The sequence below is a fragment of the Chanodichthys erythropterus genome, chromosome 11 (assembly GCF_024489055.1).
Source record: "Chanodichthys erythropterus isolate Z2021 chromosome 11, ASM2448905v1, whole genome shotgun sequence".
In the NCBI taxonomy this organism is placed as follows: domain Eukaryota; kingdom Metazoa; phylum Chordata; class Actinopteri; order Cypriniformes; family Xenocyprididae; genus Chanodichthys; species Chanodichthys erythropterus.
Window position 1 is genome coordinate 7794522 of NC_090231.1, and position 22454 is coordinate 7816975.

Consider the following 22454-nt stretch of genomic DNA (forward strand, 5'->3'; position numbering starts at 1 on the left):
GATCAATGTTGATCGGGGGATTGTTTCTGTGACTTGCCGTTATAAATTACTGTGCCGCTTCCTTGCAAACAGTGGCTCATATATCATATATTTTTTTTTATTTATTTGTTCCCATCTTCATAGATGGTCCAAACTGTTCTAAACCGTAACTGCTATCTTTGCTCAGCTATCTTCATGATGCGCATAATCCCGCAGGTCGCTTTTTCATCTCTCTCTTGCTTCTTCGATTCATGCACTAGAAGACCGGCATCAGGCTACAGCAGCAGCGGGCCTGGGCTGGGCCCCAGATTCTCTCCTCCTCCCTCCGCCTAGCCATACACCGCAGTTTCCCAGGTGCCACACCACATACAGCTCTCTTCGCCCTCTTGGCGAATGCCTTCCCTCTTAGCGTGAGGATGCCTCCGCTAGCAGAGCAAGCTCCGCTGTTTCAGCCATTTCATCCCACCGTCTCTTACATTATCCATTGTCTGTGGCCTGTAGATGTTAGCGTGAGGATGCCTCCGCTAATAGCGCAGGCCCGGTCATCAGTCTCAAACTCTCTTTTTGTCTTTGGTCTACAGCTCAACCACAGACCTTAGCGTGAGGCTGCCTCCGCTAGCGGCGCAGGCCCAGATGCCATATTTTACTCCCCAGCTTCCCTCTTTTCTACACTTCTTGTTCCTCCCCAGGCTCCAGGGACTGACCCAAGCGTGAGGTTGCCTCCGCTAGCGGCGCAGGCCCAGAGGCCTTATTGGACTCCCAGCTTCCCTCTTTTCTACACTTCTTGTTCCTCCCCAGGCTCCAGGGACTGACCCAAGCGTGAGGTTGCCTCCGCTAGCGGCGCAGGCCCAGAGGCCTTATTGGACTCCCAGCTTCCCTCTTTTCTACACTTCTTGTTCCTCCCCAGGCTCCAGGGACTGACCCAAGCGTGAGGTTGCCTCCGCTAGCAGAACAGGCCCAGAGGCCTTGTTGGACTCCCAGCTTCCCTCTTTTCTACACTTCTTGTTCCTCCCTAGGTTCCAGGGGCCAGCCCAAGCATGAGGCTGCCTCTGCAAGCGGCCTCGGTCCCAGCCATTCCTCCAGCCTGCCTTTCCTGATTTTCTCTTCTCAACATTAATTTATGTATATCATGTAAACAGCATTAAGAACCTCCAAGCTCCCAGCAGACCACTTTTCCAGTAATTCGTTCCCCATAGGAGCAACAACCACAGCTGCTCAATAAGGCCTTTCCCAGCATCGGATTCAAACACTTGGTCACTGGTCATAAGAAGCTTTTAAGAACTACATCAAACTGTTTCCACATTAAAGAAGCCTAACAAACGCTAATCAGCTAGGTTTTCAGCTCCAGCTCATATTCTCACACATACCCACAAGCCATATCAAACTCAACTAATACCATCATTCCAATAAAATGGGAATGATCTCATTGCCAGTGCAGCGATGTCGCCTCGGCTCCCGCAGGAGCTCAATTCTTCTGGCCCTTCTCTCCACTGCCACAGCAGTGATGTCCCCTCGGCTCCCGCAGATCATTTCTTCTGGCTAATTTCTCCACTGCCGCAGCAGTGATGTCACCTTGGCTCCCACAGGGGCTCAGTTTCTCTGGCTTTTTCTCTCCACTGTCGCAGCAGTGATGTCACTTCGGCTCCTAGAGATCAGTTCTTCTGGCTAATTTCTCCACTGCCGCAGCAGTGATGTTGCCTCGGCTCCCGCAGATCAGTTCTTCTGGCTAATTTCTCCACTGCCGCAGCAGTGATGTCACCACAGTTCCCGCAGGAGCCCAGCTCTGCCCAAACTCGCCCTCATCCAATGTTGCAAAAAATCTCCCGGTCTTCAAACTAACCCTCTAAACAGATGATTCAAACCACCCAGTCAAATCAGTCAAACTTCAATCTGACACCATGAGTATTGAGCTCCCATAAGCCTCAGAAACGGTATACATTTTCTATTCTCGTTCAACTATGGCTGGGCTTATCCGTCCGATCGCTGCGAGTATTGAACTCCCGTCGGACTGCGCAAAAGCCCTCTCAGTTGAAAATAGCTAAACGTTTTGCGTTTATGCCATCAGGGGCTTACCCGTCCATTCGCAGCGAGTATTGAACTCCCGTCGGACGTTGCTAGAGCGCTTACCAATCTAAAATAATTAAACGTTTACCTCACTGCCAGCAGGGGCTTACCCGTCCGATTGCTGCGAGTATTGAACTCCCGTCGGACGCCACAAGAGCCCTTACCAGACATTAACCCCTCTGCCAGCGGGGGGGGCTTACCCGTCCGATCGCAGCGAGTATTGAACTCCCGTCGGACGCCGCTAGAACCCTCCCAATCTAAAATGACTAAACATTCACCCCGTGCCAACCGTGGCTTACCCGTCTGATCGCAGTGAGTATTGAACTCCCGTCGGACACCACACGAGCCTCCAATCTAAAATGACTAAACATCCAACCCACCATCAGCGGGGGGGGCTTACCTGTCCAATCGCAGTGAGTATTGAACTCCCGTTGGATGCTGCTAGAACCCTCCCAATCTGAAATAACTAAACATTCACCCCATGCCAACAGGGGCTTACCCGTCCGATCGCAGTGAGTATTGAACTCCCGTCGGATGCCGCAAGAGCCCCCCAATTACTAAACGTCCTCCCCACCATCAGCTGGGGCTTACCCGTCCAATCGCAGTGAGTATTGAACTCCTGTCGGACACCTAAAGGGGCCCCCTCAGCTGAAGCTACCCTTCTAGTCGCCGCAAGTAACGAACTCCCGTCGGAAGCCATTCCTTCTCAATGTTCTGGCTGGTGGGGTTTTACCCATCCGATCGCTGAGAGTATTGAACTCCCGTCGGATGCTGCAGACGGCCCCAGCCAAAACATCTAAACATCTTATCTTAGTTTTCCGGTCGAAGAGGTTTATATTCATTGGTTCGCTGTGAGTATTGAACTCCCATCAGATAGAACCCTCCCGATCCGGCAGACAGCTTTCTCCTTGCAAACATCAGCCTTATTTCTATATTTTTGGGGGGTTACAGTTCCCGGCTGCTGTCCGTAGCCAACATTTTGCATTTTTGGGGGGGTACTCTGTGTTCGGGCCGATTACCGAGCTCGGAGCCCTCTCCCCAGACAGCACGCCAAATATGTTTATCAATTAATTTACCTGACTTATTTGTAAGTGTGAAGTCGTGAAATGATGTTTTATAAACGTAGTTCAGGAGGAACAAGTCAAATAAGATACCCAATCATTACATCATCTTAATCATTACATCATCTCAACCAGCTGTCAACAATCTGTAATCAACGTATCTACCCAATCGGCATGAGTTCAGGCCTGTATATAATCACAGTCAAACTCACCCAAGGATCCTCGACAGTTTCCAGAATCCCTCCACCACCCCGTCTCCTCACACTCTCTGGATTACTTCATATAATCTAAAAGGGGGGGGGGGTACTCTGTGTTCGGGCCGATTACCGAGCTCGGAGCCCTCTCCCCGGACAGCACGCCAAATATGTTTACCAATTAATTTACCTGACTTATTTGTAAGTGTGAACTCGTGAAATGAACTAGTAGGAAGAGATGATCGGTTCACGAGCCTCTTGAGCTGAGGCGCTACAGCAGTCTGTCACGACACATCAAAGAGACACAATTGTTTGAATTTCTTTAAAAACTACACAGTTTGAAAGCTGGGACTTTGTTTTATATCACAACTAACCTGGTTTGTCTTGTCTGTCGACGTGTTGTCAGTATCCTCTTTGCTCCGCAATGTATTTTTCACTTTGTGTGGCGTGACATGGCTTGTCGGACAAACAGTAACAACAGTAACTTTGCGAAGGCGGGTCTTTGCGAAGGGTCAATTCACTGAATTCACAAGTCTGGCTAAAAATTTGGCAAGAACGGGAGATCCTCAGAGCTTGAGTGTGTATATTATCTGTAGATTACCATTTGTATACTACCCTCTGAACAGAGTAGGCTTTAGGTAAAAACTAAACATAACGTTAAAATAACACAAATTAATGCCCGTGCATCTTCCCCGCTGTCGTAGCAGTTTCAAATGATATAAAACTAGTAGGTTTGCATAGCGTTCTTTTTACAATGTTATGATTGTAACATGAGTGTATTGTTACAACCCTACCCCCATGTCATCCAAGATGTTTATGTCTTTCTTTCTTCAGTCAAAAAGAAATTAAGGTATGTGAGGAAAACATTTCTGAATTTTTCTGTTTTACCAACAGGTTGAAGGTCAAAATGTCAGTTTCAGTGCAGCTTCAAAAAAGCTCTACACGATCCCAGATGAGGAATAAGGGTCAAACAATCAGCCATTTTCTAAAAAAAACAATAAAATAAAAAAATTTATATAGTTTTTAACCACAAATGCTCGCCACACATGACGTAATCACGTCGGAAAGGTCACGTGTGACGTATAGGTGGAGTACGGATCCAGTGTCGATAAAGTGAACATGCAAAGACTAAGTCAAACGCCCTTTACAAAAAAAGGTAAAACAACAATGTCAGACGATTTTGAAGTAGGAAAATGAGATGGAGTCATACATGACATTTCAAATGCGATTACGTAATGTGTGGTGCATAGCAGAGCAGTGCAAGATGAGTATTTGTGGTCAAAAAGGATATAAATTTCTTTTTTTTTTTTAGAAAATGACTGATCGTTTTGCGAGATAAGAAGCTTATTCCTGATCTGGGATTGCGTAGAGCCCTTTGAAGCTGCACTGAAATTGACATTTGGACCTTCAACTCCTTGGTGAAGTCCACTATATGATGAAAAATCCTGGAATGTTTTCCTCAAAACCCTTAATTTATTTTCGACTGAAGAAAGAAACACATGAACATCTAGGATGGCATGGGGGTGAGTAAATTATTAGGATATTTTAATTCTGAAGTGAACTGATCCTTTAATACTTTTACTGGAGTATTATTTTATTATTTTAATTATTTTATTATTATTTTATTAGCGACTCAAATGATCCGCTCTCCACCCAGATATAAAATCTGCTGTTGGTTAATGAAGATTTGACTGATGAAGTTGGAGCTCAGTTGGACTCTTGTCGTGTCAAAAGTAATAAGACTTTTCAGCTTTATGGATGCCGCCATCTATGATATTACTTTGTTCTCTGTTGTGAATATGATCATGGTTACTCGTAAGAGAATACGGGTTTGACTCCCTGTTCACATTCATACAGACAGTATTCGAGGTGCTACTAAGTTGCGGTGTGAATGGGGCTTTTCGAGACTCACATCTGTAAGTAAATGCAGTTGTCAATCCCAAAAACTGACAGTGTGAACGTAACCTTAAACTCATCATATTCCTCCTGGCATGATCACAAACATGCAGTTATCAGTCCACACAGAAAAGACCACCACCCCCTGTTAAAACACCCAAAACCACCAGATTAGCATAAAACACACCAAACCCAGATCAAAAACACACACTCATCCACATGCCACCACATCTGGAGGATCTTAAAAAACTGTCGGACTTTCAGGATTTAGTTTATATTTGGTTTTGTTATAGAAAGTAAACAATGTCTCAAACTATGAAAATTGAGAATATAGATGTAGGAAAGCTTTTCTGCCGAACGTTTATTGGTCTCTCCTGGAAGATGTCAAATTTGTCAGGGAACATAACTGTACCAGTGATGTCTATAGATTTTGAAAAGGAACAGTTCACCCAAAGATGAGAATATTTTTTACTTGTTTGTGTTTTTATGACATTTAAGGAGCTTTCAGTACAAATCATCATCCACTTTCATTTTATGGACAACAGAAGCTCTTGGATTCTGCCTGACTTCTATTTTTCGTTTTTACAGTATGAAAGAAAAAGAAAGAAAGAAAGAAAGAAAGAAAGAAAGAAAGAAAGAAAGAAAGAAAGAAAGAAAGAAAGAAAGAAAGAAAGAAAGAAAGAAAGAAAGAAAGAAAGAGAAAGAGAAAGAGAAAGAGAAAAAGAAAGAAAGAAAGTCATATGTTGGAACAACATAAAGGGTGAGTAAATGATGCCAGTATTTTCATTTCTGGGTGAATTACTCCTTCAAAGCCTCAGCAAGTATTCAACAACAGTCAACAATTTTGCACATTATATACGAATGAGAGTCTGATGCTTCTAACTGGGCATACACTACCTTTCCGAAGTTTTGGATTATTATTTTTAATAAATTAATACTTTTTACTGAGCAAGGATGCATTAAAATGATATTGCTACAAAAGAATTCTATATCCAACAAATGTTTTTTTACTTTGTTTACATCAAATAATCCTGAAAAAAAAAACAAAAAAAAAAAACATCACTTTACACAAAAATATTATAGGGGCTCTATGTAAGATTTTTACTTTAATAAAGCATAAAAATACCCCAATATGTTTGCAGATTTTTAGGAAACATGCCAAGTTCACCTACTTGTTTCTCAGAAAAGCAATGCTACAGCCAGTTATTCTACTTTGAAAATGTGCGCTCCGTGTCGGAATGTCTGTCTTTGTTTTGGTCCGTGTGCTGCCAGTTTATCCAATAGTATTTAGACATCACAGGTGGCCAGTTGGCGGAAAACACAGTGTATTGCAACCATGGAAACCAACAAACAAACTGGGTCAGAGAATCGCAGATTCTACCCGACCTAAAAAGCCTCTGAATGCATCTAAATATCTCTATGAACAACAGCATATTAAAACAGATAAATCAACTCATCAGCTTAAGTGTTTAAGTCTTCTCAGCTTTCATTGTGAATTGCGCTCCCTCTTATTGCTGGCAACCCGCGTCTTTGAACATGGGGGCGGGCCAAACAATATTTTGAATCTGGACTGCAGTACCTATTTTGAACACTGGGTGTCATTCCTACATAGAGCCCCTTTAAGCAGCACAACTGTTTTTGTCATGGTCATCAGCTGGAGTTTCCTTTAATAGCCACCAGAGGGCACTTGACCCCAGACATGATATTCCCTCACGAACTACACTTCCCAGAACTCACTGCCGAGTCTCAAAATCCCTGATTGTTCTCAGCTGGTTCTCATTACCTTGTCAGTCCCTGCCTATATAAGCCTGGTTCATTCTGGCATTCATTGTGAAGTCTTGTATGTGTCACTACTGCATTTCTGAGGGCCTGTTTACACCTGGTCACTTCATGCTTTTTCTCTGATTGGATAGCTATCTGATTTATAAAAACGATTGCATTTACATTTGATTTGTGGCTTTTTGTGCATTGTCTTGCTGAAGAGATATTCAGCTGCTCATCTGTGGCTATGCATGATAGAGTAGCGCTGTCATATCTGTCTATAACATGTTATTTAGCCTATAACACGCTCTTATGTGTTTATTTCTTAGTATTTTTGGGAGGAGTTAAATTTAAATATGTGCAACCAGATGCATTTAGACCAGTTCAGTTTTGACTGGAATGCATCCCAGACCAACCCCTGAAGTGGTTTGAGTGATCGGATTTACATCCGTCTCGAATGCATTTCGGAAGGCATTTAGACCTGATCTTTTCATGATTGGATAACTATCCGATCAGAGAAAACGCATGAAGTGACCAGGTGTACACAGGCCCTGATTGGTCCTTTGATTATCTGTTCCCTGGTTTTGACTTTGTGTTGCTGTTTTTATGGATTCATATATACCAAACATATAGACCTTTCCACCTGGTATATGTTTGGATTTTTGGTTTTGCCTGTTTTTGGGCTTCGATTGTGGATTATACTTTCAATAAATACTGCCAAAGACTATAGAATAACACAAGACGTGTCACTCATATAGTTTTGAATGGGAGAAAATGTAACGCGCAATATGGCGGAATAAATCCCGCCTTCTAAATAAGAGCCAATCGCCGACTGGTAAAGTCTTCACGTCACTTCAGTGGCCGTTAGAATCACCGGTTTCTATAGAAACAGTCAGACGCGCGCCTCCGAAGAGACGCACATTTATGTTTGCGCATGCGCATTAGCTTGATCCAGTTTAGAAACTAAATTTATGAGCCAGTTGTTGTTAGATTTCATTGTTGATTTCAAATATGAAATTTAATCGTAAGGTTGGCGAACAGTTTTGGAGAATTTGATGTTTCCCCATTCAAAGAGATTGCCCAGGATGCCCAAGAGGCGTTGCAAAGATGGCCGCCGAGTGAAATGACTTGTCTTTGATGCTGCGTTTGGATCCTCAAACTTCATGTCTCGGAGCAGTCTCATGACAGATTTCATTATTGATAACTGTTTATACTGATAAAACTGATTACTGTTTTTACTGTATTTTCGATCAAATTAATGATTAATTGGTGAGCATAAGAGACTAATTTCATAAACATAAAAAATCTTACCAACCCCTCATTTTTAACCATAATGTTAAACTAAACATCTGCTTCTTTTCAGATGATTTTACCAAGCTGAGGCACTGAGAGAAACTCAAACACATTTCTGCCAATTAAGCTAAATGTAAATGTTTCAATACAGACTTATCATGACCTCTGAAGTTATGATTACTTGTGATTCTTCAGAAGCCAAAAGTCAGTCACATTCATTTTTATTCATTTTAATCAGTAACTATCACACTCCAATAAAGAATGATGCAATTGTTTCCTAACTCAAACTTAGGAAAGTCTGAATTTTTTTAAATAAATTAAATATATATCTATTTTAATAAACTTAATAAACATTGAATGTCTCTTATGCTCATTAAGGTTGCATTGATTTTCTCAAAAATACATTAAAAGCCAAAACAATGTAAACTTTAATTACAAATTACAATAAAATATATGATGTAAAGTGTAATTTATTCCTGTGATCAAAGCTGAATTTTCAGCATCATTACTCCAGTCTTCAGTGTCACATGATCCTTCAGAAATCATTCCATTAAAGAAACATTTCTTTTTATTTTCAGTGCTGAAAACAGTTGTGCTGCTTCACATTTTTGTGGAAATCGTGATTTTTTTTTTTCAGGATTTTTTTCCACTTTTTCTTTGATGAACAGAAAGTTCAAAATAACAGCATTCATTTGAAATAGAAACATTTTGTGACATTAATAATGTTAATGTTATATTTATTAATAATGTTAATTTATAAATGTCTTTACTGTCACTTTTGGTCACTTTTGAACATTAGTGTACATATGGATAAAATGGATGGGAAAAATATTTCCAATAGCAAGGCTGCTAAGCATGTGGTTAAATGTGAAAGTGGAAGAAGACCAAGTCAGATCTCTCTATAGGAGTAAAATCCTCTCATGACTGCTCTTGAATATCCACTAAAACACAACTTTAAACAGTGAGAACTGGTTTCCAAAGCCCAAAAGATTCATTTAAAAACTTATTTAAAAGACCAAAACAATGAAATTAGAATTATTTTTATGTGGCTCTTGCCAATGAATGAAATTGGTCAATTTGTCTCCTGAAATGCCTGAAACTGTTTGATCATTTTCTGTCCTTTTTTTTCTTGTCAGATTGCATGAGATCTTCAGTCAAAGCAGACTGTACAACATCAAGGCCCGTTTTCACAGACAAGTCTTAGACTAAGCCAGGATTAGGCCTTAGTTCAATTAGGGTATTTAAGTAGCTTTTATAAATGTACCCTAGAAAAAAAAAAACATTACTGATGTGCATCCTGAGACAAAACAATAACACTGGCATATTTTAAGATATGTCAGTACAAGTTGCTTTCAGTTGAAACAGCTCAAACATGCATTTTAGTCTAGGACTAGCTTAAGCCTTGTCTGTGAAATCAGGGGCAACTGTCTTTCATGTCTGTACGATGCACACATTAGCTAAAACTCTAGTCAAGACTGACTGCACTGACAGGCCATTTTACTCCATCTATTCACGTCACATCCTTATTGACATCTACAAAGCCAAGAAAGCCTTTGTAAAAAGAGGGAATTTGTGCACTGTGAACTAATTTCGACATGATCATAATAAGATGGGAATGCTAAAAAACAAGACTTCTGATTTAGTCCCTAAAATGTGTCTTAGACAGCAAGAACTGTGCTGTGTGCAAGCAGATTTAGACAAAGAAGTCTATTTATTTGGCACTGCTGGCAAAGTATAAAGTCCTTAGTTTTGTCCTGACTCATTCCCTGTAGGGCTGGGCATACATACGTATTCCCACATTCAGCAGTGAACAGGATGATGATGGCCTGAAGCTAGAACAGCTGGAGACCATTGGGACATTTGGCATTAAAGCAGTTTTGGGAGGCACGTGGTGACCTTGGAGTCATCCGGACTGAATCCAGTGAATAACAGATAACCCATGAGCGAGCAAGAGTCCTTACTCAGCTGATGAGGGAGAGCAAAAGAATTTGGAATGACAAAAAGTTTTAACCTCATTTGGAATGTCAAATCATTCACAGAAACAGACCTTTGAGCAGGTCATTTAAATAAAAAAATGTCATATTAAACAGAAGAGGGAAGTTTGACTTGACAAACTTTGAATTGTATTATCTGTTAGGTAAAAAACAATACCTAAAAAAACAAGACTGACAGGGAAGAGAGTTTTTTTTTGCTTCATAACATTAAGGTTGAACCACTGAAGTCACATAGACTATTTTAAAGGTGTCGTAGAACGTGTTTTCAAAAGATGTAATATAAGTCTAAGGTGTCCCCTGAATGTGTCTTTGAAGAATACCCCATAGATTTTTTTTTATTCATTTTTTTAACTGCCTAATATGCGTGGATTCAGGCTGCGGCCCCTTTAAATTCTCGTGCTCCCCACCCCCAGAGCTCGCGCTGGCCTTAAACAGCATAAACAAAGTTCATACAGCTAATATAACCCTCAAAATGGATCTTTAAGTGTTCCTCATGCAACGTGTCTAATCGCGTAAGTATGGTATTTGGATGTTTACATTTGATTCTGAATTAGTTTGAGGCTATGCTCCATGGCTAAAGCTAACATTACACACTGTTGGAGAGATTTATAAAGAATGAAGTTGTGTTTATGAATTATACAGACTGCAAGTGTTTAAAAATGAAAATAACGACAGTCTTGTCTCCATGAATACAGTAAGAAACGATGATAACTTTAAACATTTAACAGTATATTAGCAACATGCTAATGAAACATTTAGAAAGACAATTTACAAATATCACTAAAAATATCATGGATCATGTCAGTTATTATTGGTCCATCTGCCATTTTTCGCTGTTTTCCTTGCTTGCTTACCTAGTCTGATGATTCAGCTGTGCACAGATCCAGACGTTACTGGCTGCCCTTGTTTAATGCCTTGAACATGAGCTGGCATATGCAAATATTGGGGGAGTGCATATAAATGATCCCGGCTGTTACTGAGGAAACAATGGTGTTTGAGACTCACTGTATGTCATTTCCATGTACTGAACTCTTGTTATTCAACTATGCCGAGGTAAATACAAGTTTTAATTCTAGGGCACCTTTAACAATGTCTTTACTACCTTTTATGGGCTTTGAAATTGGTTATGACGCTGCTGTCTATAGGGAGGTCAGAAAGCTCTCGGATTTCATCAAAAATATCTTAATTTGTGTTGCGAAGATGAACAAAGGTCTTACGGGTGTGAAACAACATGAGGGTGAGTAATTAATGACAGAATTTTATTTTTTTTGGTGAACTAACACTTTAAGATTTATTTCAATTGAAAAAATTGTTATTTTTAACTAAAACAAATTTAAAATTTCAATGTAAATAATCTTCTTTCATAAATATAATAAAAAATGTACTGATCACAAACTTTTGAACAGTACTGTATATTGTATTGAAATTAACCAGGACATCAATTCTCACAGTATAAAGGTGTGTTATATAATGATTCAAGAGCATTTGAGTGTTAATCCTATAGAATAGTCTGTATCAAAACAACCTGATTGAGCACACAAACACACACACATCAAACCATGCATCTTACATGAGAAACACTTGAGAACAGCTCTGGGTTTCGACATCACACACGTAGAAACCTTCTTACAAAGGCTATGAGTGGCTGAGAGACACAAAACCAACATGGTCAATGGAAGAGAATAATTGCTGTGGTTCTTTGTTAATGGGTTAGTTCACCCAAAAATAAAAAATTCTGTCATTAATTACTCACCCTCATGTCGTTCCACACCCCTAAGACCTTCGTTCATCTTCAGAACACAAATGAAGATCTTTTAGTTCAGCTACGCAACTACCACTTTGATGCTTCAAAAAGTTCATTAAGAGATCGTAAAACGAATCCATACAGTATCTCACAGAAGTGAGTACACTCCTCACATTTTTGTAAATGAAGAACACTGAAGAAATGACACTACAATGTAAAGTAGTGAGTGTACAGCTTGTATAACAGTGTAAATTTGCTGTCCCCTCAAAATAACTCAACACACAGCCATTAATGTCTAAACCGCTGGCCACAAAAGTGAGTACACCCCTAAGTGAAAAAGTCCAAATTGCGCCCAATTAGCCATTTTCTCTCCCTGGTGTCATGTGACTCGTTAGTGTTACAAGGCTCTCTCATACTGGTCACTGGAAGTTCAACATGGCACCTCATGGCAAAGAACTCTCTGAGGATCCGAAAAAAATAATTGTACTCTACATAAAGATGGCGTAGGCTATAAGAAGATTGCCAAGAGCCTGAAACTGGCTGCAGCACGGTGGGCTCAATTCGGATATTTTCACTTAGCGGCGTACTCACTTTTGTGGCCAGCGGTTCAGACATATGTTGAGTTATTTTGAAGGGCCAGCAAATTTACACTGTTATACAAGCTGTACACACACTATTTTAAATTGTAGCAAAGTGTCATTTCTTCAGTGTTGTCACATGAAGAGATATAATAAAATATTTACAAAAATGTGAGGGGTGTACTCAACGTTTGAGCTTGAGGTTCATTCTTAAATGTTACGCAGGACATTTGAGCTTCTGCAAGAACCAATGAGGTTGCAAGAGGTTTGTTCTCACGCGTCAAGCATGTTTGGTTGAGCTTCTGTGTATGTTTGCTGATCAATGTTTATATGTGAATAAAAGCCTAAATTCAATCTGTTCATCATATAAAGCGATCGAGTCTCTTTAGAAAATTTGGACTAAACCACTCAATTCATATGGACTAGTTTTACAATCCCTTTATGATCTGTTTGAAGCATCGAAGTGTGAGTTGTGTAGCTGTCTATGGAGGGAAATCTCTAAGATTTCATTAAAAAGATCTTCATTTGTGTTCTGAAGATGAGCAAAAGCCTTACGTGTGTGGAACGACATGAGGGTGAGTAATTAATGACAGAATTTTCATTTCTGGATGAACTAACCTTTTCATTTCAATATGCCCACACTCACTACTCTAAACTAAAGACAACTACACAGAAACTGCAATGTTGGTCCGTCAGAGGAGGCAAGAGAGGCTGAGCCTCTTGTATAATTTAGTCTACAAGACCCGTTGTGTTGAGCACCAGCAGGCCTGATGATGCACTACAGCGAGACTGAGAGCTGCTTTAAGTTTGTTTTTAATGTCAGATGAACATAAATGATTCTATGATTCTCCTCTGACTCACCCATCCCTTTGGAGTGGTTGAAGTCTCCTTTGATGATCCTACAGGATTTGCCATCACCGTTGCAGACGCCGCATCGATCTTCTTTCGCAGATGAACCAATGATGCCATCACAGCCGATTTTCTGAAGGAGGCAGAGGGAAAGAATAATAAATCAATTTCTATTTCATGATTCATGAGTTACAAAAATGTAAATTACTGACTCTTGAATGGCCTCTTGCTTTTATCTTATTAAGAGGAAAGCATAAAAAAGATCATTTCTGAACTCCCTGAAAATCACCTCCATTGTAGTCTTGAGTTCTCTTCCAGGAATGTATACGTCACAATATTCCTCATTTAAATAATTCCCGCCCAAGGCATATGTAAAAAAAGGGGCGAGGCCTGGTTGAGCTGCATTAGTAGTGTGTTGAAACTCAGGGTTATGATAAAGGGCATGACATATTCTGAAACACGCTCGAAGCAGTTGACCAATCACAACACGCTGGTCCAGCCGACCAATCAGAGCACATTGCTCTTTTCAGAAGGAGGGGGTTCATAGAGACAGGAACTAAACAGTGCGTTACTGACAGACTGGGAAGAGAGGAGCTGCAATGTGAAATATGTGAAAAATAAGGTGTTTTTTGAACATTCAAGCATGAAGACCTATTCTAGTAGACCCTAAAAACAAAATCAAGATGTAATAGGGCATAATAGGTCCTTTTTAAGAAAATAAATAGCATCTGGAATCAAAGATGCTCTACTTGTGATGTCGTTTTGGAGCTTGATTGACATGGTCACTATCAAGTGTCATTGTATGAAAAGAAGCTTCTTTAAAAAAAACTGAGATCTACAAGAAAGAAAACAGTTTACAAAGAGTCAAAATATCACTCATTTTATTTCTCCATTCAGTAAGTCCATTCATTGTGCTAAAATATCAAGCAAAGCTAGTTGTTGCCTAGCGTTAACACATCAGTGTTGAGCCACAATATACTTTTGATTTCTTTGGCACAACATAAAGTACCATAAAAATATAATAGCTCAAATGGTTGGATATCTTCAAACGCAACAAAACCAAAAGCACCAACATATCATGTCAATCTTTAACGAATAATTTCAAAAACCTAAAGTAATTTCCTGCTGAAAATGTCATTAGTAAATTTTCTGTGGCAATCACCGCTGGTGTAACTGCTGTATTATCTGGATTCACAGGAAATCATTCTTCATTTCACTTCAGGAATGACATAGCATGCAAACAGTGAGAACCGTTCTGATTGGTTGTAATATATGATCGATTGCATCATGTCACGCCCCATTTTTAGTGTGGACAAACTGGAATCTTTTCTGGTTAAGAAACACTATAAATCAGTATACACCAGAAAAACAACTTTTGACAACAATAAAAAAACTAGGGTGTTACATTAAATGCGCTGAAAGAATCTTTGTGTGTGTGTGTGTGTGTGTGTGTGTGTGTGTGTGTGTGTGTGTGTGTGTGTGTGTGTGTGTGTGTGTGTGTGTGTGTGTGTGTGTGTGTGTGTGTATGTGTGTGTAAGTAATGTCCTGCTTTCATGAAATTCATGTCATCTCTGTTAGTGATTTTGTTCTTAATTGGCTCCCTTAATAGTCTGAACGAAGTAGAATCGAATAAACAAATAAGAAAAGGTCACTGAAATCGCATTTTCACCAGAGGTTCCTGGCGCTGATCATCTGTTCACTCCCTCTGGATGTTTCTGACACAAGAGTTACATTCAGACCGTGAATATGAGCACTATCCCCAAAACAGCAGTTCTGGGATTGTGGTCAGCACAAACCAGGACAGGAACTGACCCTGAATTTGCTCAGGCCAAGCGTTGTTTATATTATAGCATGAAGGGATGTAGTCAATGTTCAGGCCTGATGAATCCCTTCACTCACTTACAGTGTGTATCACACGTGTGTATGTTTGTTATAGTGCATACAGTAAAATCACTTCCAGACACTTTGACCTGTTTTTTTTTTTTTTTTTTTCTTTTCAGTCCTGCTTTCTATTAGTGGAGGCGGCTTGGAGACTGTGACCTCCTTTCAGTCTTGTGCTCTTACTAGTGGTCATTGAGCAAAACTGTGGTTGACTGTAGAAACAGCGCTCGTAACTAAGCTGTGCGACTAAACTATGTGTCTTTTACTGTCTGCACAACTTTCTCCGTCCAACTCGTTCATTCTTTTCTCGCCTACTTAAACTCACTCATTCATGAGTCTTTCTACTTGATAAAATGTTTTTACAATTAAATGACATCAAACTTAATCAAAGATTCTTATGCAATGTTTTACTGTAAATCACTGTAGAATAGGATTGACGCAGAAAATGAACTGGTGAGGTATGATCTCACCCTCATCTTTATTCAATCAATAGATCTTTTAAACTGTTCTAGTGAAAAGGAAGTAGAGCTCTGATCACCAAATTCAATAACTGTCTTTTTATGCAAAAATCCCTCGTCATATCAATCTCCTTATATCCAAGTTTTGAATGCAAAAACAAGTGCAACTGTAGATGCGGTGTTAGACTGTATGGATCGGCACTTGGGATTCTAACCAGAAAAAGACCATATTCTTTGGAATATCCAAAAAATCCTTTGTTCATCTTCGGAACACAAAATTAAGATATTTTTGACAAAATCCGATGGCTCAGTGAGGCCTCTTTTGACAGCAAGTTAATTTACACTTTCAAACACCCAGAAAGCTACTAAAGACATATTTTAAACAGTTCATGTGAGTACAGTGGTTCAACCTTAATGTTATGAGATTGATGTCCTGAATTAGTGGTTCGGAGTGCCAAAGTCATGTGATTTCAATGCACGAGGCTTCGTTACATCATAAGTGTTTCGAAATTTCAATGGTTCAGATGACTTTGGCAGTTTGATACACGCTCCGAACCACTAATTCGAAACAAAAGATTTGTAAAGCTGCGAAGCTTCATGAAGCAGTGTTTTGAAATCGGCCATCACTAGAAATTGTTGAATAAAGTCGTTATTTTGTTTTTTTGGTGCACAAGAAGTATTCTTGTCGCTTCATAACATTAAGGTTGAACCACTGTAGTCACATGAATTGTTTTAAAAATAACTTTAGTACCTTTCTGAGTGTTTGAAAGTGTAAATTAACTTGCTGTCAATAGAGGCCTCACTGAGCCATCGGATTTTGTCAAAAATATCTTAATTTGTCTTCCGATGATGAATGACGGTCTTATGGGTGTGGGACGACATGAGGGAGAGTAATTAATGACAGAATTTTAATTTTTGGGTGAACTAACCCTTTAAAGCAGTGGTTCCCAACCTGTGGTCCTCCAGGTGATAGGCAAGATAAATTAAAATTCATTTAAATATATTACTATAATTCTTTAATTTAATTATTAATATGTTACATTTAATACATTACATTAAATTAATAAAAAAAAATACATTTAAAACAAGGTACCACCTCTCTCGTACGTATTCTGTGATTGTTTCGGTTCAGCCCAGGTCGTTTCTCATCGTGCTGCTGAAAACGCAAACTCTCTCAGTTGGAAAAAGAAAACCTGTGTCGCTAAAAAGGTTTTGATGGATGACGATAGTAATGAAAGTAAAGACGATTACAGTGACATACAGCAGTCGTTCACAAGGCATGCGCAAGGTCGCAATTATTGATGTGCAAACAAACAGCACATTTGCGCTCTCGACTCACTGATCGCTATAATATCGTATTTCTGCATGAACACAGTGCAATATATTCGCTTAGTTGTCCAAATCAATGTACTGTAAGTGTTTTATAACGGATGCTCGCCGAACAAGCGTGTTTTGGAGAAGTTTAAGAGGATCAGTGGTGTCATATGTGTTATATGTCAATCATTTTGAATGGAGCCGCATAGTTTTTAAATTCAGTTCTTTGGTATCTCCCTGTGGTCTTGTTTGGTATGGCAGGTTGACTTGTGCTTATTTAAGTTACTGTATTACTGAGCAAAGTAAGTACTTTTAAGTTGTAAAGAATGTCTGCAAGGTATGTTTGCAAAAATAACTAAAGGTTTAAATCTATCTTGAGTTTCTTCTTTAAAGAACTAATAACGTGGGGTTGTTTTTGAGAATTAAAAAAAATGGGGGGGGGGGGGACGTGCAGTGTTGATTCAGAGAGGAGCTGGGCCTTGGCGTAAAAAAGGTTGGGAACCACTGCTTTAAAGTGATTTGAAATGAAATGAAAAGTGACAGTAAAGACATTTATAATGTTACAAAAGATTTATATTTCAAATAAATTATCTTTTGAACTTTCTATTCATCAAAAAATCTTGTTTCTACATAAAAATATGATGCAGAATAACTATTTTCAACATTGATAATAGTAAGAAATGTTTCTTGAGCAAAAATCATCATATCAGAATGATTTCTGGAGGATCATGAGACACTGAAGACTGGAGTAATGATGCTGAAAATTCAGCTTTGCCATCATGGGAATAAATTACATTTTATTAAAAAAGAAAATATTCTATATTCTATATAATATTTGACAATATTACTGTTTTTACTGTATTTTTTAATAAATGCAGCCTTGGTGAGCATAAAAGACTTTAAAAGTCTCGTGAATACACACCTGACATTTTCCGCTCACACACAGGTCGCTCTCATAAGGTCCACATGGCGTCCCGTCCTGCACACGTTCGGCCACTAGTACCGGTGCATCACTGCCAATGGGAGTACAGTACAGAGCGCACGGCTTTTCTGGGAAATAAAAGCATACACACATACATATCTATAAATATGCCTTGCATGTACATGCATCATATTTAATGTGGGGGATTATTCACAAATTTCCTTTTGAATGAGTTTTATTGGATCCGCTCTGACAGTAAATTGAGCTTCGAAGCTGAAGGAGGATTACACTTTTGTATTTTCAACTGGAACACATGAAGTGCACTCACGGTATTATTTGGTGCATATGTTCTGAGGAGTCTACTTAAGAAGATCACAAGCCTGTTTCTGATTGACGTGTTGTGATTTAATAGCTGCCTCGTGCTCCTTTAGTCTGTAGAAGATGAAAGTTCCAGGGCTTGTACTGATAGAGTGAATGTCTGTAAGTGACCCTTGAGTGATCAGAGTTTGGAGAGCCTGTGTTTGTACCAGTGTGAGAGAAAATAGAGAAAGCGCTTTGAGTGCTGCTGTTTTATTCCTTTCGTCATTGAGTGGAGGCATTTCAGGTGCGCAGGAGGATGTTTGATGGGGTCTGTCAATCTAACATATTGAACAACTTTTACAGATAGATAAATAGATAGACTGATTTTTTCTTACTAAAAATATTTCTTTTAGTTTTAGTACATCAATTTAAACATATTATATTTCAGTTAGTAACATTTTATTTCATATAACCAAAGCAACATCTCTGGATGGATGGATGGATGGATGGATGGATGGATTGGATGGATGGATGGATGGATGGATGGATGGATGGATGGATGGATGGATGGATGGATGGATGGATGGATGGATGGATGGATGGATGGATGGATGGATGGATGGAGAAAAATCTGACATTTGGTGGACAGCTGTAAAAATTCTACCCTTGGACAAACAATTAAATCAGAGCCAGATCAAGCATAAAAAAACAAATATGGGTGAAACAAGTTTGCATGATTCAGCCTTGAACCAAGCTTAGGCTATTTAGAGTCATTTCTGACACATTAAAAAATAAACAAGCTGAAAAGATGACAGGACTGTTAGGATGATTAGGAGTGACAGTGAGAGCGCTGAAACAACAAGAATGGGTCAAAGACTTTCAGAAATGAATTTGGACTCTAACAGGGTATAACATTCACCCTGTTGCTCATAAGCTGCCTGGTAATCAAGTGAACGTGTCCTTGACAAGAGCTCACAGTGTGAAATTACATAAGTGCTGTTTTTAATCGAGATCAGACAGATTGGTCACTTTCTCGCACTGAGGCTAAACTGCTCTGATCTCCTGGTGCTGAGATCTCTATAAACAAACCAAAAATGGATATATGCTAAGTGAATGAATGTAAATGTATATGTAACTACTGTATATGTGCATTTCTACCATAAAAAGAGGATAGTATAGTACAGAACAAAGAGATACAGAGGCAAGAGACCTCTAAATCTCAAGGAAAATCTAGGTATTGTTGTGGTCTTAGACTTCAGGACTGTATATTGATTATAATTACATGGATAAATAATCTACTATAGGTATATTTTTAGTCTTACCATCGTCGATCACAGCTGACCACATCTGGTTTTTCTTCTTACTAGCCTGGCGGTCATGAGACTTACACTGCTGGTCTCTAAACGTGGGCAGACCCTTTGAACAAGGCGGCCCCTCGCATACTTTGTGCTCCACGCTGGCCTTCTGACAGTACTTCCCTCTTGGACCGGGCCTGCAAAACCAGCACCACAAGAAATACAGTTATACATACTGTTCTATGACCTAAACATGAATTCTAACCTAAAAAGACATAATATAAAGATCATTATCCTATATGTAAGGCGATGATTGAGAAGAAGTGATATGAGGAGAGGCAGTCACTCCATAACAGAGCTAAGTCTAAAAATGACTGAAGGAAGGTTTTTCCTTGAACTTGTCGATCTTGAGGACCCATAAACCTTCATTACAGCATGTTTCACTGGCTTTAATGATGACATCTGACAACATAACAGTCTAAAACCTGTTCAGTAACATGTCTCCTCACACTCTCACAGTCTCCATCATGTTCCATCATTCAATCTGTCCCATTTTCTCTGTGAGTCTCTCCAAACATCTTATTTCTCAACCTGCCTCTCATTTAAATGAGTTTGCCAGGCAGAACTGTACAGATATCTCTTTCTAGTTAGGCTTTGTTTTAAAGCTTTAAACCTGAATGATTAAACTTCTACATTTAATTCTGCCCGCTTTATGAACAGACCATTTACACATCATTCAAAAGTTTGGGGTCGATAAGATTTTTGTTTGTTTTTGAAAGACCCTTATGCTCAATAATGCTGCATTTATTTCATCGGCACTACAGTAAAACATTAATATTTTGAATATTTAAAATTACTGCTTTCTATTTGAATATATTTTATAATCTAATTTACTCCTGTGATGCAAAGTTGAATTTTCAGCATCATTACTCCAGTCTTCAGTGTCACATGATCCTTCAGAAATCATTCTAATATGATGATTTGCTGCTCAAGAAACATTTCTTATTATTATCAATGTTGAAAACAGATGTGCTGCTTATCTTATAGATATTTTTGTGGAAACCTAACAGTACTCCCCCCTCCCAGAAGGCACATTCTCACGCCGTAACAGATAGTTCAAGGGTGGAGGGAAGGAGGGGGCTCTGGAGGAAGGTGCAGAGCTAGTGATGGACAAGGACCAGGAGCAGGAGGCAGTGAGAGACACCATGGTGGAGCCGACGGTGGGAGGAGACGGGATGGACCTTTGGCTGAAGGGCTGGGCGGAACCGAGGGACCGATCGATGGAGGCAGAACCAGGGTGCCTTGAGGAACATGTAAAGCAGACAGGCCGAGGGCCCAGGGCAACATCCACAGCCCAGAAGCCCAAGACGGAGCTGCTGGCTCTCAGGACCAAGGCGAAGATGGGGACTAGGCTGACTAGGGCAACAATGGAGCAAGCAAGGGCGATGGGGAAACCGGAGAAAGGGAGGAGCCCGGTGGAGCCAAAGGGGTAGAGGGTCAAGGCGCAGCCAGAGTCGTGGAAGTCCGTGGTGGAAGTTGAGCAACAATCAACCAAGGTTGATCAGGAGGGACGTGGGAGCCCGGATGACTCAGCCTCACGCCAAGCTGGTGGAGGGGAAGCCCGAGGTGGAGCTGAAGAGATGCACGGAGCTAACGGTGGGGGCAGAGCCGAGATGCTGGACAACACCAGCAGAGCTGATAGAGCCAGAGGACTAGTTGTAACCAGAGGAGGAGATGCAAACAAGAAGTCAGGCAGGAATGTCGGAGGGAGCAGATTTCCGGATGGGACTGGCGAAAAATGCAAATATTCAAGGGTGAGGACTCGGGATGGAACTGGAACCACAAACCACAAATCTATAAAGCAGAGGTCCGCTCCTGGCTCTGGGATGGGCTGAATAGTGTGCGAAGACTCCGGGACTCTGATGTTAGCCAGCTCTGGCTCTGGGACGGATTCTGTGGCTGTCACAGATGAGGAGATGGGAATCATTGTGCAGGAGCACCTAAGTACTCCACCAAAGGCCTCTGCTCAAGTAGGAGGATACGCAACACTGGTGAGTCCATGTTTTTTCTTCCTTTTACTCATTTTAAGGGTCGGTTATTCTTTAACGTGTTAGTGCAGTAGGCAACATGCACAAAATAGGAATATTCAAAATTTACTTTAAAGGGTTAGTTCACCCAAAAATGAAAATTCATTTATTGAATTTTTATTTATAAAAGTCATTAATTACTCGCCCTCATGTCATCCACACCTGTAAGACCTTTGTTCATCTTCAGAAGACAAATTAAGGTATTTTGATGCAATCCGAGAGCTTTTTTATTCTCTATTGAAAGCAACGAAGCCGCCGTTCGGACGTAAACACGTAAGCTCTACAATGTAAATAGCTTAGTAAAATGACAGGGGAGAGATGAATTTGTTGAATAAAGTCATTATTTTTGTTATGTTTTTGCACACAAAAAGTATTCTTGTCACTTCATAATATTAAGGTTGAACCACTGCAGTCACATTGACTATTTTAACAAAGTTTTTACTCGTTTTCTAGACCTTGAATGTGGTAATTTCGTTGCTTTCAATAGAGGATAAAAAGACCTCTCGCATTTCATCAAAATATATTAATTTGTGTTCTGAAGATGAACAAAGGTCTTACGGGTGTGGAACAACATGAGGGTGAGTAATTAATGACATAAATTTCATTTTTTTTAATTTAACCCTTTAATAATAAATGTAGGAGGATAGGCAGGAGATAAACACATTACAAAAAGACAATAACCTACAAAGGACTGAACAAGGAGTATATAAGTTGGAGATAACAATGAACTAAATAAGACAAAGCTGATAATTATAAGTAACCATAGAATCTAACAGGGTAATGA

At 39.8% G+C, this 22454-nt stretch overlaps 1 protein-coding gene across 1 annotated transcript in view; it reads right to left on the bottom strand.

Annotated features, from left to right (window-relative positions):
- Positions 1-22454, bottom strand: part of adamts17 (ADAM metallopeptidase with thrombospondin type 1 motif, 17) — a 161950-nt gene that overhangs the window by 51065 nt on the left and 88431 nt on the right. Inside the window, exons 13-15 of the mRNA XM_067400968.1 lie at positions 19611-19780; positions 17989-18116; positions 13426-13546 (exon numbers count right to left, since the gene is read on the bottom strand). Coding sequence (XP_067257069.1) covers positions 13426-13546; positions 17989-18116; positions 19611-19780 — 419 coding nt within the window. The remainder of the gene's footprint in view (positions 1-13425; positions 13547-17988; positions 18117-19610; positions 19781-22454) is intronic.